Below are 13911 nucleotides of genomic sequence, written 5' to 3'. Positions count from 1 at the left end.
AAATTGGCCTACAAATGGTTACATAATTTGCATTATGACAGCTGGATCTACTGTGCCATTCCCCAAAAACTGGAAAATAAACTAAAATATAAAACACAGCAGTCATGCAGAGAAAGGAATCCGAAAATCTACCCCTAAACCTTATTTCAATAAGTCAAAATACGTTTCTATTTACTTCTCAGATACCCGCAAACATGAATTTCCAAGACTGTGTCCCTGTACTAAAACTGATATGTTATTCATTTTTGAAGTTACAAGCCTGAAATATTGACTATAGACTGCTGACACCCTGTGGAAGCCATTAGAATTGCATCCAGGAAGCTAATTTTCAATATGACCTTATACGTGCCATTCTAAGAGGATGGTCTCAAAAACATCTGGTTGGTTTTCTTTGGATTTTCTTCTACCATATCTATTGTTATATTCTCCTACATTATTTTAACATTTATACAAACTTCAAAGTGTTTTCTTCCCAATGGTACCAATTATATGCATATCCTGGCTTCAGGGCCTGAGCAACAGGCAGTTTACGTTGGGCACGTCATTCAGGTGGAAATTGAGAAAAAAGGGGCCTAGCCCTAAGAAGTTTTAAAGGGAAACTTCACCACGACACTATTTGGTTTGTTTTCCCAGTCTCACTACATAATTATGAGAGGTGTTTCAGACACAATTATGCAACATAACGCTATTTTTTTAATTTTCGAGCCAGGAGAGTTCAACCAATGACATCATTGGTAGATTGATGGTAACACTTTCCAAGAAGCTCTAGACGATGAATCTGTTTTTTTTTCTTTACATACTAACATAGAGACGTAGTTAGCTTGCAATATAAGCTCTCTTCACAAGTGGTAGAGTTGTTCAGTGTAGTATAATTTTGTGAGTCCAACTACTAGCCAAATTGAGCTAGCTAGCTGTTTGCTATACCCAAAATGTACTGTAGCCTAATGTTATAGCTAGCTAACGTTAGCTAGTTCGCCTCGGTGCATCTTATTAGAAGCAAAACTGGATAAAGGTTTTGATGATGACAAAAGGTAAAGGAATGACTTCGGCATTATCACTCATATTAGTCTTTTAATAACTACCTGTGGGTTGTAACTAGCTAGCTAACTTTTGTCTATGAGATCTTATTCTGCATTGTGCTGCTACATTAGGAATACAGAGAGTACACAACAATTGCCTATGAAAGTCTAGTGTTTAGGTCATTCTCATACAGACAATACCACTTGATGGTCTACAGATTATTTTGGATGTTTGTTCTATGTGGGGAGAAGCTAGGCACAGGACACCGAATCCCCTTGCCTGCATGTGTTGGGGCCATTCAAGCAATTTATCCCTCACAAGATGAACAGTATAGTATGTTGGATACAAATAAGTGATGACTTGAGGAGATGTGAAAAGTCCATAACAACAATCTATCCCTTTTATCAAAGTAACTCCCAACACCTCAATGCACCCACCATATGCAAGTATTCCCTTGGTAGAAGTGTAATATTTATTATAGGCGTTGGTAGTACATTTTTCTTCTACTCCATACAGTGCATTCGGAAAGTATTCAGACACCTTGACTTTTTCCAAATTTTGTTATGTTACAGCTTTATTCTAAAATTGATTTAAAAACAAATTCTCAGCCGTCTACACACAACACCCCATAATGACAGTGACATTTTTTGTTGTTGTAAATTTATAAAAATACCTTATTCACATAAATATTCAGACCCTTTGCTATGAGACTCGAAATTGAGCTCCGGTGCATTCTGTTTCCATTGATCATCCTTGAGATGTTTCTACAACTTGATTGGAGTCCACCTGTGGTAAATTCAATTGATTGGACATGATTTGGAAAGCCACACAACTGTCTATATAAGGTCCCATAGCTGACAGTGCAAAAACCAAGTCATGAGGTCGAAGGAATTGTCCGTACAGCTCATAGACGGGATTGTATCAAGGCACAGATCTGGGGAAGGGTACCAAAACATTTCTGCAGCATTGAAGGTCCCCAAGAACATAGTGGCCTTCATCATTCTTAAATGGAAGAGGTTTGGAACCACCAATACTCTTCCAAGAGCTGGCCACCATAGTTTGCAAATAAATTAATAAAAAATCCTACAATGTGATTTTCTGGATTTTTTTTCTTCTAATTTTGTCTGTCATAGTTGAAGTGTACCTATAGTGAAAATTACAGGCCTCATCTTTTTAAGTGGGAGAACTTGCACAATTGGTGGCTGACTAAATACTTTTTTGCCCCACTGAATATACATAAACTCAGCAAAAAAAAAGAAGTCCTCTCACTGTCAACTGTTTATTTTAAGCAAACTTAACGTGTTAATATTTGTATGAACGTAGCAAGAATCAACAACTGAGACAAACTGAACAAGTTCCACAGACATGTGACCAGCAGAAATGGAACAATGTGTCACTGACCAAAAGTAACAGTGTCTGGTGTGGCCACCAGCTGCATTATGTACTGCACTGCATCTCCTCCTCATTGACTGCTCCAAGTTTTGCCAGTTCTTACTGTGAGATGTTACACCACTCTTCCACCAAGGCACCTGCAAGTTCCCAGACATTTCTGGGGGGAATGGCCCTCACCCTCCAATCCAATAAGTCCCAGATGTGCTCAATGGGATTGAGATCCGGGCTCTTCGCTGGCCATGGCAGAACACTGACATTCCTGTCTTGCAGGAAATCACGCACAGAACGAGCAGTATGGCTGGTGGCATTGTCATTCTGGAGGGTCATGTCAGGATGAGCCTGCAGGAACGGTACCACATGAGGGAGGATGATGTCTTCCCTGTAACGCACAGCGTTGAGATTGCCTGCAATGACAACAAGCTCAGTCCGATGATGCTGTGACACACCGGCCCAGACCATGATGGACCCTCCACCTCCAAATCTATCCCGCTCCAGAGTACAGGCCTCGGTGTAATGCTCATTCCTTCAACGATAAACGCGAATCCGACCATCACCTCTGGTGAGACAAAACTGTGACTCGTCAGTGAAGAGCACTTTTTGCCGGTCCTATCTGGTCCAGCGACGGTGGGTTTGTGCTCATAGGCGACGTTGTTGCCGGTGATGGCTGGTGAGGACCTGCCTTACAACAGGCCTACTATCAGTCCAGCCTCTCTCAGCCTATTGCGGACAATCTGAGCACTGATGCAGGGATTGAGCGTTCCTGGTGTAACTCGGGCAGTTGTTGTTGCCATCCTGTACCTGTCCCGCAGGTGTGATGTTCGGATGTACCGCTCCTGTGCAGGTGTTGTTACACATGGTCTGCCACTGCGAGGATGATCAGCTGTCTCCCTGTAGCGCCGTCTTAGGCGTCTCACAGTACGGACATTGACATTTATTGCCCTGTCCACATCTGCAGTCCTAATGCCTCCTTGCAGAATGCCTAAGGCATGTTCACGCAGATGAGCAGGGACCCTGGGCATCTTTCTTTTGGTGTTTTTCAGAGTCAGTAGAAAGGCCTCTTTAGTGTCCTAAGTTTTCATAACTGTGACCTTAATTGCCTACCGTCTGTAAGCTGTTAGTGTCTTAACGACCGTTCTACAGGTGCATGTTGTTTATGGTTCATTGAACAAGCATGGGAAACAGTGTTTAAACCCTTTACAATGAAAATCTTTGAAGTTAATTAATACAAATAACTTTGAAAGATGGTCCTGAAATGGGAACGTTTCTTTTTTTTGCTGAGTTTATGTACAAGAACTAGCAATATTTATACCACAATGCAGTTGTGACCATGCTAGGCATTCCATATTATACTACAACATCACTCTAAATGAATATGGATGTTGTGTTGGTGGAGTGTTCTAGGCATGGTCCTTAATGTTCTTCAGATGGTGAACCTTGTCTTGTCTTGGGCAATGGCAGCTGGTCTGGCATGTAGGACCGCACCTGTCGACGGTGGATCCAGTTGAGAATGGGTGTCAATAGGCACGTAGCTAACATTACTTACTGGACCAGCCACTCGTTCATTAAACATTAGCTTGTGAATAACTATTGAATTTGATTTTTATGTCGACATCGACTGCAAACTACAAGCAAGCACATGCTGCTGGAGTAACATGTTTGATGGGGTTGCGCCTTGGTCTCCTCGTTACAACGAACGTGACACCGATATACTCAAAGTGATCTACAATTCTTGGTTTTCTTGTATAAACAGACATTGAATTTGCTACAACTTATCGGAGTTCCTCCTGAAATGTAAATGTTTGTGTTTCCCTGGAATACAACATCTGAAAGTTGTCACAAGGGAGAGAGGACTCATAGGAGAAGGAAAATGAGTGGGCCACGCAGCTCGTGCACTGGCCAGGAATAAATTAGTGAATTATAGAAACATATCTCAGTAAATCTAAGTCGAATGGCAGGAAGGTCAAAGGCTAGAAAATATATAGGTCAGGGATGGGCAACTTTTGATGGGGGTGGGAGCCAGAAAACAATTCTGAAATCGTCACGAGGGGCCGCAGAGGCTCGCAGTTCTCCATACCCACATCGATACCCACATCGATACCCACACATGCAGCCTAGCGTTTTGTGTGCCCTAAGCCAAACATTTTTTTAAATGTTTATAATTATGAATTGTGTTGTTGTATTGGATCAATAGAATATGGGGAATAAAATGTATCCAAATATACCAGTTAATCCTGAAATTAAACCTAGATTCCTTAGTTGAAGCATAAAAAAGAAAGCCATCCATATCGCGGTCACCAACGCCCCACTACCAGATCAGCTAAACACCTTTTTCTCATGATTCGAGCGCAATGACCCTAAACTGCCAAGGAGAGCCCTGATGACAACGTGGGCTACACACCCAGTATCCACTGAGGACATATGTAACTCATTCAAATGGTTTAACCCTCACAAGGCTGCCGGCTCAGACGGCATTGCTAGCCCTGCCCTCAGAGCATGTGCAGACTAGCTGGCTGTTGTCTTCTCTGACATTTTCTCTCCCTAGGTCAGGCCGCTATACCCACCTGCTTCAAAGATATCCACTATCATCCCTGTGCCCAAGAAATGGAAAGTAACTGAACTGAATGACTACCAACCAGTAGCACTCACTTCCGTTATCATGAAGTACTTAAAGAGGCTAGTCAAAGACCATATCACCTCCTCCCTCCCTGACACACTCGACTCTCTCCAATTCGCCTACTGACCTGACAGTTCCACGGACGACGCAATCGCTATTGCACTGCACACTACCCGTAGCCACCTGGACAAAAGGAATGCATATGTGAGGATGCTGTTAATCGACTACAGCTCAGCCTTCAATACCAAATATTACAAAGCTCACGGCCCTGGGTCTGAACTCCTCCCTTTGCAACTAGGTCCTTGGTCTCCTGACGGGACACCCCCAGGTGGTGAAGGTAGGCAACATTACCTCGTCGACACTGATTCTCAACACAGGGGCCCCACAAGGGTGCGTCCTCAGTCCCCTTCTATATTCCCTGTATACACACGACTGCTTGGCCTCACACAGTTCCAACTCCATCATCAAGTTTGCTGACAACACGACAGTAGTAGGCCTGATTACCAACAACGACAAGAGAGTTTACAGCTAGGAGGAAGGCACTTTGACGGCGTGGTGCCAGGTAAACAACCTCTCCCTCAACGTTAGCAAAACAAAGGAGCTGATTGTGGATTTCAGGAGGAACAAGGCTGGACATGCCCCCATTCTAATCAACAGGGCCGTGGAGACAGTCAATAACTTAAAATTCCTTGGTGTACACATCTCAGAGAAGCTGAAATGGTCTAACCACACGGACAGATGAGGAAGGCACGATAGTGACCTTTCAACCTCAGGATGCTGAAGAAATTCGGCCTGTCCAGAAGGGCCCTCACAGTGTTCTACAGGTACATCATCGAGAGCATACTGTCGAGCTGCATCACAGCCTGTTACGGCAACTCCACCGCCACGGACCGCAAGGCGCTTCAGAGGGTGATCCGTGCAGTTGAATTCACTATTGGGTGCACACTGCCTGCCCTACAGGACACCTACCACACCAGGTGTCGCAGGAAGGCCAAGATGATCATCAGGAACCCTGTTCTCCCTGCTTCAATCACTCAGATGCAAACAGTTGTAAGGGATTTCTGCCCTATGTTCATACAAGAGACCACAGGAAACTTATTTGATCGGAGGTTAGTTTGTTTAATAAGGATTGCAACCCGGAGTAAACATTTACAGTAATTTGCAAGTAACACACTCAGTTCTGGAGATGGTGTTTGCCCTATTAATCCCCTACTATGGTTCACCCCGCCCAGGGTGATGTCCCTTAACTATAATACCATATAAGCTCATAATTATCAGTTGCTAATACAAAACTGTCTCTACTAGCCGTGTTTTGAGGGTATGCATTGTTCGTTTACATTTAGGCCTACATTGTTTACAAACATTGGTGTCAAACAAGCTTATATTTTGGCTTCTGATGGGGTAGGTCTACAGTTGAACTAGCTCATGAAGCATTTAAAACGTAGCCTATTACTCATGAATCAATGGGTAGAGGCTATATAATTATTTTAATGCCTATATCCAAAATTGGATGTAGCAACTAAGAGTTATAGCTGTGTTTGTTGGTTAGAATAAGAGAGCTCCTTTTACGGCTTGCCTCAGAAAGAAAAAGTGAGGAGCGCTATACACTATAAACCTACTTCAAACTGAGTAATTTCAGAAAGGCTGCCAAGACTTGTGGCTTTCCACTTACATCAAATGTTGGGAAGAGAATGTTGGCTGCGTTCCGAAACGGAAAACTATTCCCACCAGGGTCCAGGAAACACGGCGGGCCACAACAGACAAACCAGATTAAAGGTGTTTTTCGACGGTGCAGTGAGACCCAGGCTAGTGAAAAACAACAAAACCATCAATTGTTTTGTCTGCGCGTAATGCCTTGTTTATAGAGGCTTCCCAACTAAAATAACCATTATAGTGTATTTCAACTTCAAGACGACGATGCTCTTGCACACCACATTTTGTGTAAAAATAGTTACACATTTAATTTTCTATCTAAGCCTACATGTACAAATAAAATATCTGTAAAAATTATATCAACATAACCAAGTCCATTGAACAAGTATTTATTTGACAGGAACGCAATACCCTTTCCACATGGAGCATACAATATGTGCGTAAAATATACTTTACACAGGAGGAATGTTGGCCTTTATCCAAAAACGATTGGATTAAATCCCGGCAATTGCATAACTTTATTCAAAGTATACGAGAGCTTTGAATTTCTTGAGGGTGCTGCACGGGGGAGGGACGGACGGGTGTGGCTCATCCCAAATTCACTTGCGCGCCTAATCTTATGTTATGCTCCTCGCAATCGCCTCCTCTATCCAGAACACCCCAGGATGTTTAGATTGTGGTTTGGAGAATGACTTCATTAGTTAAATGGATATTGATACTCTTTGGCCTGATCTCAGTAATAGCGAATATTGTCATCGTATGTCTTTACTCAGGTAGGCTGCCCAAATGCTCCTCGAAGCCGCATCATGTTTTCAAGGGAAAACACAATGAACGCAGCGCGATGTTTGCTGACCTGTCCGCCGAGGAATATCTCCGAGTCCGCGACTATATGAGTAATCAGAAAGACTTGAATATTTCTGTCAATGCGCTTACAAAGCCTTCAGGGAATTTTCTCTTCTTAATTGATCTTTTGCTGCCAATGAAAGCGGATGCACTTGGCTACCTAGATAACAATAAACCCAAGCCGGTGAGAGAGGCGACTGCGGTGGTTTTCTATGGCACCCTTGGGCACATTAAAGAATATGTGGTGGGACCTCTCCCCAACCCGATTTACCACCGCGATGTCACGGTTAAGAGGTATAAAGAAGAGTTGCCCATCAATGCGCGTACGGTCACCATTGGTGAATATGCACTTATTTTCAAGTTTATTAATGAAGAGGTATTTACAAAACTTGGCAAAATTGTGAAAGAAAGTTTTGATGTCAGTAAAGAGAAAACCCTGAATGGTTTCGAAGGCATGCCTCGGGGTGTCAAATCGGGAGAGAGACAGACATGGATATCTTTCTTTCGTGATTTGAGTGGGATGTACATCCACCCTGTAGGTTTGGAAGTTTTAATCAACCACGAAAGCACCAACGCGTCTCTTTGGAGTGTGAAGAGATTACTTTATAACGGACAGTACTTTGACAGTGTGGAGGATCTTATAAAACAATATGATGCCGGGACAGTGACTAAAATTGTGTATAAACCTGTACAGAACTATGCATCACTCAAACCTAGAAGTAAACCCACCGGTTTAAGCCCTCAGCAGTTTTACGCGCAGGGTAAACGCTTCAGTGTCAAGAATAATCATGTCATGTATCTCGAATGGAGTTTTGCGTTTGGTCTGAGTTCCCTCACCGGTATGAGAGTTTTTGACATTCGTTTCAAGGGGGAGAGGATAGTTTATGAGCTTAGTGTTCAAGAGGCAATGTCAGTTTATGGCTCCATCACACCCGGCATGATTCTGACTAAGTTTTTGGACTCTAGTATCGGAATAGGTCGCTTTGCGCACGAGCTCGTTCGAGGCGTGGATTGTCCGTACGCGGCAACCTACATCGACACTTTCCGATACATTGATGTCAGTGCACCTCATAGATTCAGGAATTCAATTTGCATTTTTGAGCACAATACAGGCCGTCCTCTCAGAAGACACTTCTCGGACTTTTTCAGCAATAGTTATGGAGGCATGGTAAACAGTGCCTTAGTTTTTAGGACCATTACGGCCATAGGTAACTATGACTACTTGTGGGACTTCATTTTTTACCAGAGCGGCTCTGTTGAGGCCAAAGTGCATGCCACTGGATACATATCGTCATCTTTCAATGTTGACGGCAATCTCAAATACGGACACCAGGTGGCAGAAAATACTATTGGGAACATCCACACTCATTTCATCAACTTCAAAGTTGACCTGGACGTGTTGGGTAAGTGTGAACAATACATTTGACCTAGTATGAACCGATGAAAGGTCAAGCACAGTTATAAATGTCTTGTGGCCACTGAAGACCTTTTTAACCCCAGTTGGTTACATTGGTGCTGGACGTGTCTGTGAGTTATCTTTAATTTCAATGATAGGATTATAACATGATCCAATAATTAGAATTTTGAATTGGGATTTTGTACCACAGGGGTTGAGAATGTATTCCAGACCAAGGACATGAAGTTTATGAATGTTTCTTTACCCTGGATGCCGGAGCGCTATGCCATGGTTCCTCAGCTGGTGGAGGCCCAGCTAAAGACTGAGAAGGAGGCTGCTCTCCGCTACGACACCAAGACGCCACGCTACCTTCACATCGCCAGCAACCGCACCAACCGCTGGGGCCACCAACGCTCCTACCGCCTCCAGGTGGTCAGCTTCACCGGTGACAGCCTTCCAGAGACAGAGCCAGAGGAGAAGTCCATGTCTTGGGCTAGGTGAGTCTCCCTCCCCTCTCCTCCTAAGGAAGGTCCTACTTCCTAAAACACAGGTTACAGGTAGACCAAAGGCAAAGCAGTTTGACCAACTTTTGTTATTTTATTACAGGTATAAAGTGGCCATCACTAAGCACAAAGACTCTGAGCAGACCAGCAGTAGCCTGTACAGTCAGAACAACATGTGGACACCAGCAGTGGACTTCAGCAAGTACATTGAGGATGACGAGAGCATTGAGAACCAGGTGTGTTTTTGATCTAATGGCCATTGTCCTTACATATATTTTGCCACTCTTGAGATTTGCACATTTTCAGGTCATTGATAAATGAAGGTTTGGTAGTCACCAAATTAGTGCTTTTTTTGTCTAGGACCTGGTTGCCTGGGTAACCACCGGCTTCCTCCACATTCCTCATGCTGAGGACATCCCCAACACAGTTACCGTTGGAAATGGAGGCGGAGTGATCCTGAGACCACATAACTACTTTGATGAGGACCCGTCTATTCACTCTCCAGACGGGGTGTACATCAGCCCAGGGTCAGAGGGAAACTGTGAAAATAACAAGATGGCCTGCTTGACTGAAGACTCATGCACCCCAATCATTGAACCCTTCACCTACAATGGGTTTGAAGGGACCATAAAGTTTGAAGAGAGAAGGAAAAAAAGTCCCCAGTCCCAATCCTGAGTGTGCTCTGCGCTAAACACTAAAATACTTATAAAAACGTGAATCTTGCCCAAGACAACATTTGAAATAATTAAGAAACAATATTGGATTTCTAATTTGGCATGGACTCTACAAGTTGTCAAAATAGTTTCACAGGGATGCTGGCCTAAATTGACTCCAATGCTTCCAGTTGTGTCAAGTTGGCTGGATGTCTTTTGGGTGGTGGACCATTCTTGATACACACGGGAAACTGTTTAAGAGTGGAAAAACCCAGCAGCGTTGCCATTCTTGACACACTCAAACCTGTGTGCCTGGCACCTACTATCATACCCTGTTCAAAGGCACTTAAATCTTTTGTCTTGCCCATTCACCCTCTAAATGGTACACTCACTGTATATATTCAACTCAATACAGTATAGGTTTATATCTGCTCATTTGCATACTTTATCACTGCACTGAGGCTTTTTAATTCACTTTCGTCTGACCACTCTCTGTATGAGGAGGAAGCTGTAACTCTCCGTTGATTGTTTATGTTTTTACTTTACACATAAGAAATAATCTGTCTAGTTGTCTCTCCAAATAAAAATATTTGTTTAAAATGGGCTGGACCTCAGCTGTTTCCTGTTTTTTACAGTCTTTCTACTCCCCATGGTGTCTGCAGAGACCAGATCAAAGTGGGTGAATGAACTCCCCACCCCTCCTCACTTCATGGGAACGGAAGTTCTTGTTGTAATACCTTTTTAAAATAAAAAAAACTTGATTTAACTCGGCAGGTCAGTTAAAAACAAATGATTATTTACAATGACGGCCTACACCGGCCAAACCCGGACGACGCTGGGCCAACTGTGCCGCCCTATGGGACAATCACGGCCGGTTGTGATACAGCCTGGATAACAGCACAATAGGGTCTGTTGCACAAGATTTTGGTATTTTTAAGGCCACTGCGAGTTTGTAATTTTCCCTCTTGGACAACCCACAGATTTTGTAACATATCTTGGCGCAGCCTCCAATCCTTACAAAAGGTGACCTGAAAATGACCTCTCCCTGGCCATCGTAAATATTTGAAGGAATGTCCATGCAGCTAACAGGCCTCTTACGCACAACTTTGTCCACATTTTGGAAAAATGGATTTCTGCTCTGCTGCTAAGTGCCTCTTAAAGCTGTGTAGGCTACTCATCATACATATATATATATATATATATATATATATACACACACACACATATGTCTGCTCCCACTTTTGTTGCAAAACGTCTATTTTATACCTTCCACTTTCAATAAATTCCACTCACTGTGTAGACATTCAGATACAGACCAGATGTTAAAGTGTTAGAACTGTGAGGGGAATGGATACATTGAATAAACACTGGAGTTGGTGGTGTCAGAGAAAACGTTCCTATGGAGATTACCACATCTAGGTTCACATGATTTCAGTCAGACACTAAGGAAACTTTGGTTTGTCCTCCATTCTAATTAATGCCTGCAGGCTAGCTTGGTTAAAACAAGAAAGATTAGCACAAAAAAAAAAACACTCAGGAGAAAGCAAAGAACTTAATTTGTCAAATTCCTAACTTAACTCCTGACACAGCAACCCCCCCTGATAAATAAAGAGGAGACAACTGCATCTGTGTTGATGTCAGGGACATTTGCCACTGGATTCAAACTCTTAGCTGCCTAGTGCTCGTCACCCCAATGTCCTCGCCCTGTGATCTTCCTGCTCCACTAACCAGATAACGGTCATGAGTCATGACCAGTAGACTGCTCCAGTTACTGGTAAGAACCCCCACACACTGACCTCAGAGGTAGACCAAAGACTGGTTGTCAGTCTCTTCAGAGGCACCTTCATTCTGAGAGTCACTTGGAGTTTAAAAGTCTACGCCAAGATTACTAGACTTAGACTAAGCAGTAAGAAGACTTGAATAGAGGAATATACACAGGATAGCCTATAGCCTACATAGAAAGATAACATATTTCTATAAAACATTAGATCAACTGCTGGCCAGATAAAATCACACATCTTTAGCAATTTACCTGATTTCACTTGAGTTTGATTTTAATTTCATAATAAAAGACCCATGCACAACTATTAGGTAACTTCAACCATGGGAAATGTTTTTGTTTATGGCAACAAGAAAATCTAGCATAAAATACTTAATGTCAGGGTCTCTTGGTTCAGTGCATACTGTGAGGAGTCTGAACTGACTTGGGAAAGTATGTTGGAAGTTTCTAGAAAGAACCTTACTGTCATAACAAGACTGTTTATCATTTGGATTCTCTTGGCAGACTGCCTGGCGAGACATCGATAGCAACATGGGTGTCACACGCTATGGCTTCATCTGCCTATTCTCAAGGGCAATAGACGGAAAGTTGCCTATAAGTTGAGGTTCATGATAGTATAGTGCAACACTTCCTTTGAGCCTGTAGTCCTTAATTAGTCTAGTTTCTCTTTCAACAACAACTTCTATAACAGATGTATAAATGCTGAACAGACCAGATGACTTTATAAACAAGACCTCAACTTTATGGCTAAATTGTATTGTGTAAACACAGTGATGCTATTTTAATACACTAATATATCTGATGCAGCGCATCAGATGATTGTTTATTCAATATTTCAATGTGCTTGTACCCATCCCTATTAAAATAAACCATCAATTTAATGAAATCTAGGCCTATGCATGGTGAGACCCCAGTATTTGACTACCCTTTGGAACTTCCTCAAAGGTAAGCCTCTCCAACTGATGAAAGAGGATGCTGACAGAGTCCAGAAACTCAGGGAGGAATCCTACCATGTGATCTGCAAGGATAACTTTCACAAAAATCTCCCATTGACATGAATGCATTATTTCCGCAAAAGTCTGAGCCTTGTGATTCCCTGGTGCTAAAAGTCTCCAGTAGACCATTATCCTCCCGTTGTAACATGGTGAACAACGGCAACACTAGACAATGTAATGAACGCATGGTGTCCTGCACAGGTTTCCTCTCTAATACATCATGCATCCTCACACTTGTGATGAATGTGTTGGGGATGTCTGTAATCATTAACTAATAGACCTGGTTAGGTCATAACTCACAGTCCCAAACAGCCACAGCTCAGAAGCCTGATCTCCATACAAAGCAGACAACCATCGGCTGAACATTCAATATTTGGACAACTGTGTGTTTTTCTCTAGTTTATCAGGACAGTCTACTGGGACAGATGCTACCTTGGTGTGCAGGGCAGTGATGTTGGTGATGTGGTCTATGGCAAGGGTAATATTGGCGATGGAGTGCCCGGGTTAACCTCTGTTTTAACTCTGTTTATTAAACCTGGTTAAAGCACTCTGGTAATCAATATGGCGCAATTAAGACAATTGCCTTGTTATTCACACAAGTATTTGTGTAGACATATGCTCTTGACTGAGTAAACATCTTCACAGTGACATGTTGTATAGCAGAGATCAACCACAGTTAACAAAACACACTTAGAGTTCAACAAAACACACTTAGATCATGCATCTCTCAGCTGGTTTCCCCCCTCCCCACCCCACACACACATTCACTTGTCTCCCCCTCCCTGAACGTGTTTCTCAAGGGAAAGCCATCCGCTCCATTAGTGCAGTTGGAGGGGTGGGGGGACGGACATGAAATGGGAATTGTAGGATGTGTGTGTACGTGTGGTGGGCTGCACAGTGGGACCATGCTAGTGTTATTTTTAGCTCCCTGGGGAAGATTATGGTTTGTGGAGCAAACAATAGCAGCAGCAGGCAAGGAACAGGCCTAATGTCTGTCAGTCGGCCTTGGCCAGAAAACATATCACCTTGGAAACTTGTGCTGGTTGGAGGGTGGTGGCTGGG

At 43.0% G+C, this 13911-nt stretch overlaps 1 protein-coding gene across 1 annotated transcript; it reads left to right on the top strand.

Moving 5' to 3' along the window:
- The first annotated feature begins 7203 nt into the window (after positions 1–7203).
- On the top strand, positions 7204–10674 carry LOC110538408 (primary amine oxidase, liver isozyme). Its single transcript, XM_021625215.3, has 4 exons — positions 7204–8925; positions 9130–9415; positions 9525–9657; positions 9782–10674. Exons 1-4 carry the CDS (start codon positions 7368–7370, stop codon positions 10094–10096), a joined length of 2292 nt encoding a protein of 763 aa, XP_021480890.2. The 5' UTR covers positions 7204–7367; the 3' UTR covers positions 10097–10674.
- Positions 10675–13911: the final 3237 nt, after the last annotated feature.

This window comes from Oncorhynchus mykiss, chromosome 12 (assembly GCF_057628025.1).
Source record: "Oncorhynchus mykiss isolate SJ-2025 chromosome 12, ASM5762802v1, whole genome shotgun sequence".
Taxonomy (NCBI): domain Eukaryota; kingdom Metazoa; phylum Chordata; class Actinopteri; order Salmoniformes; family Salmonidae; genus Oncorhynchus; species Oncorhynchus mykiss.
Note: the sequence above shows the minus strand (reverse complement) of the source record. Positions and strands in the feature narration are given on the sequence as shown.

What these genes read in the sequence shown, in the direction of transcription:
- LOC110538408 (XM_021625215.3), top strand. Translation starts at nt 7,368, where the DNA reads ATGACTTCATTAGTTAAATGGATATTGATACTCTTTGGCCTGATCTCA. An exon ending in AGTTGACCTGGACGTGTTGG is followed by an intron (nt 8,926 to 9,129) that starts GTAAGTGTGAAC and finishes TTTGTACCACAG; the next exon opens with GGGTTGAGAATGTATTCCAG. An exon ending in ACGAGAGCATTGAGAACCAG is followed by an intron (nt 9,658 to 9,781) that starts GTGTGTTTTTGA and finishes TTTTTTGTCTAG; the next exon opens with GACCTGGTTGCCTGGGTAAC.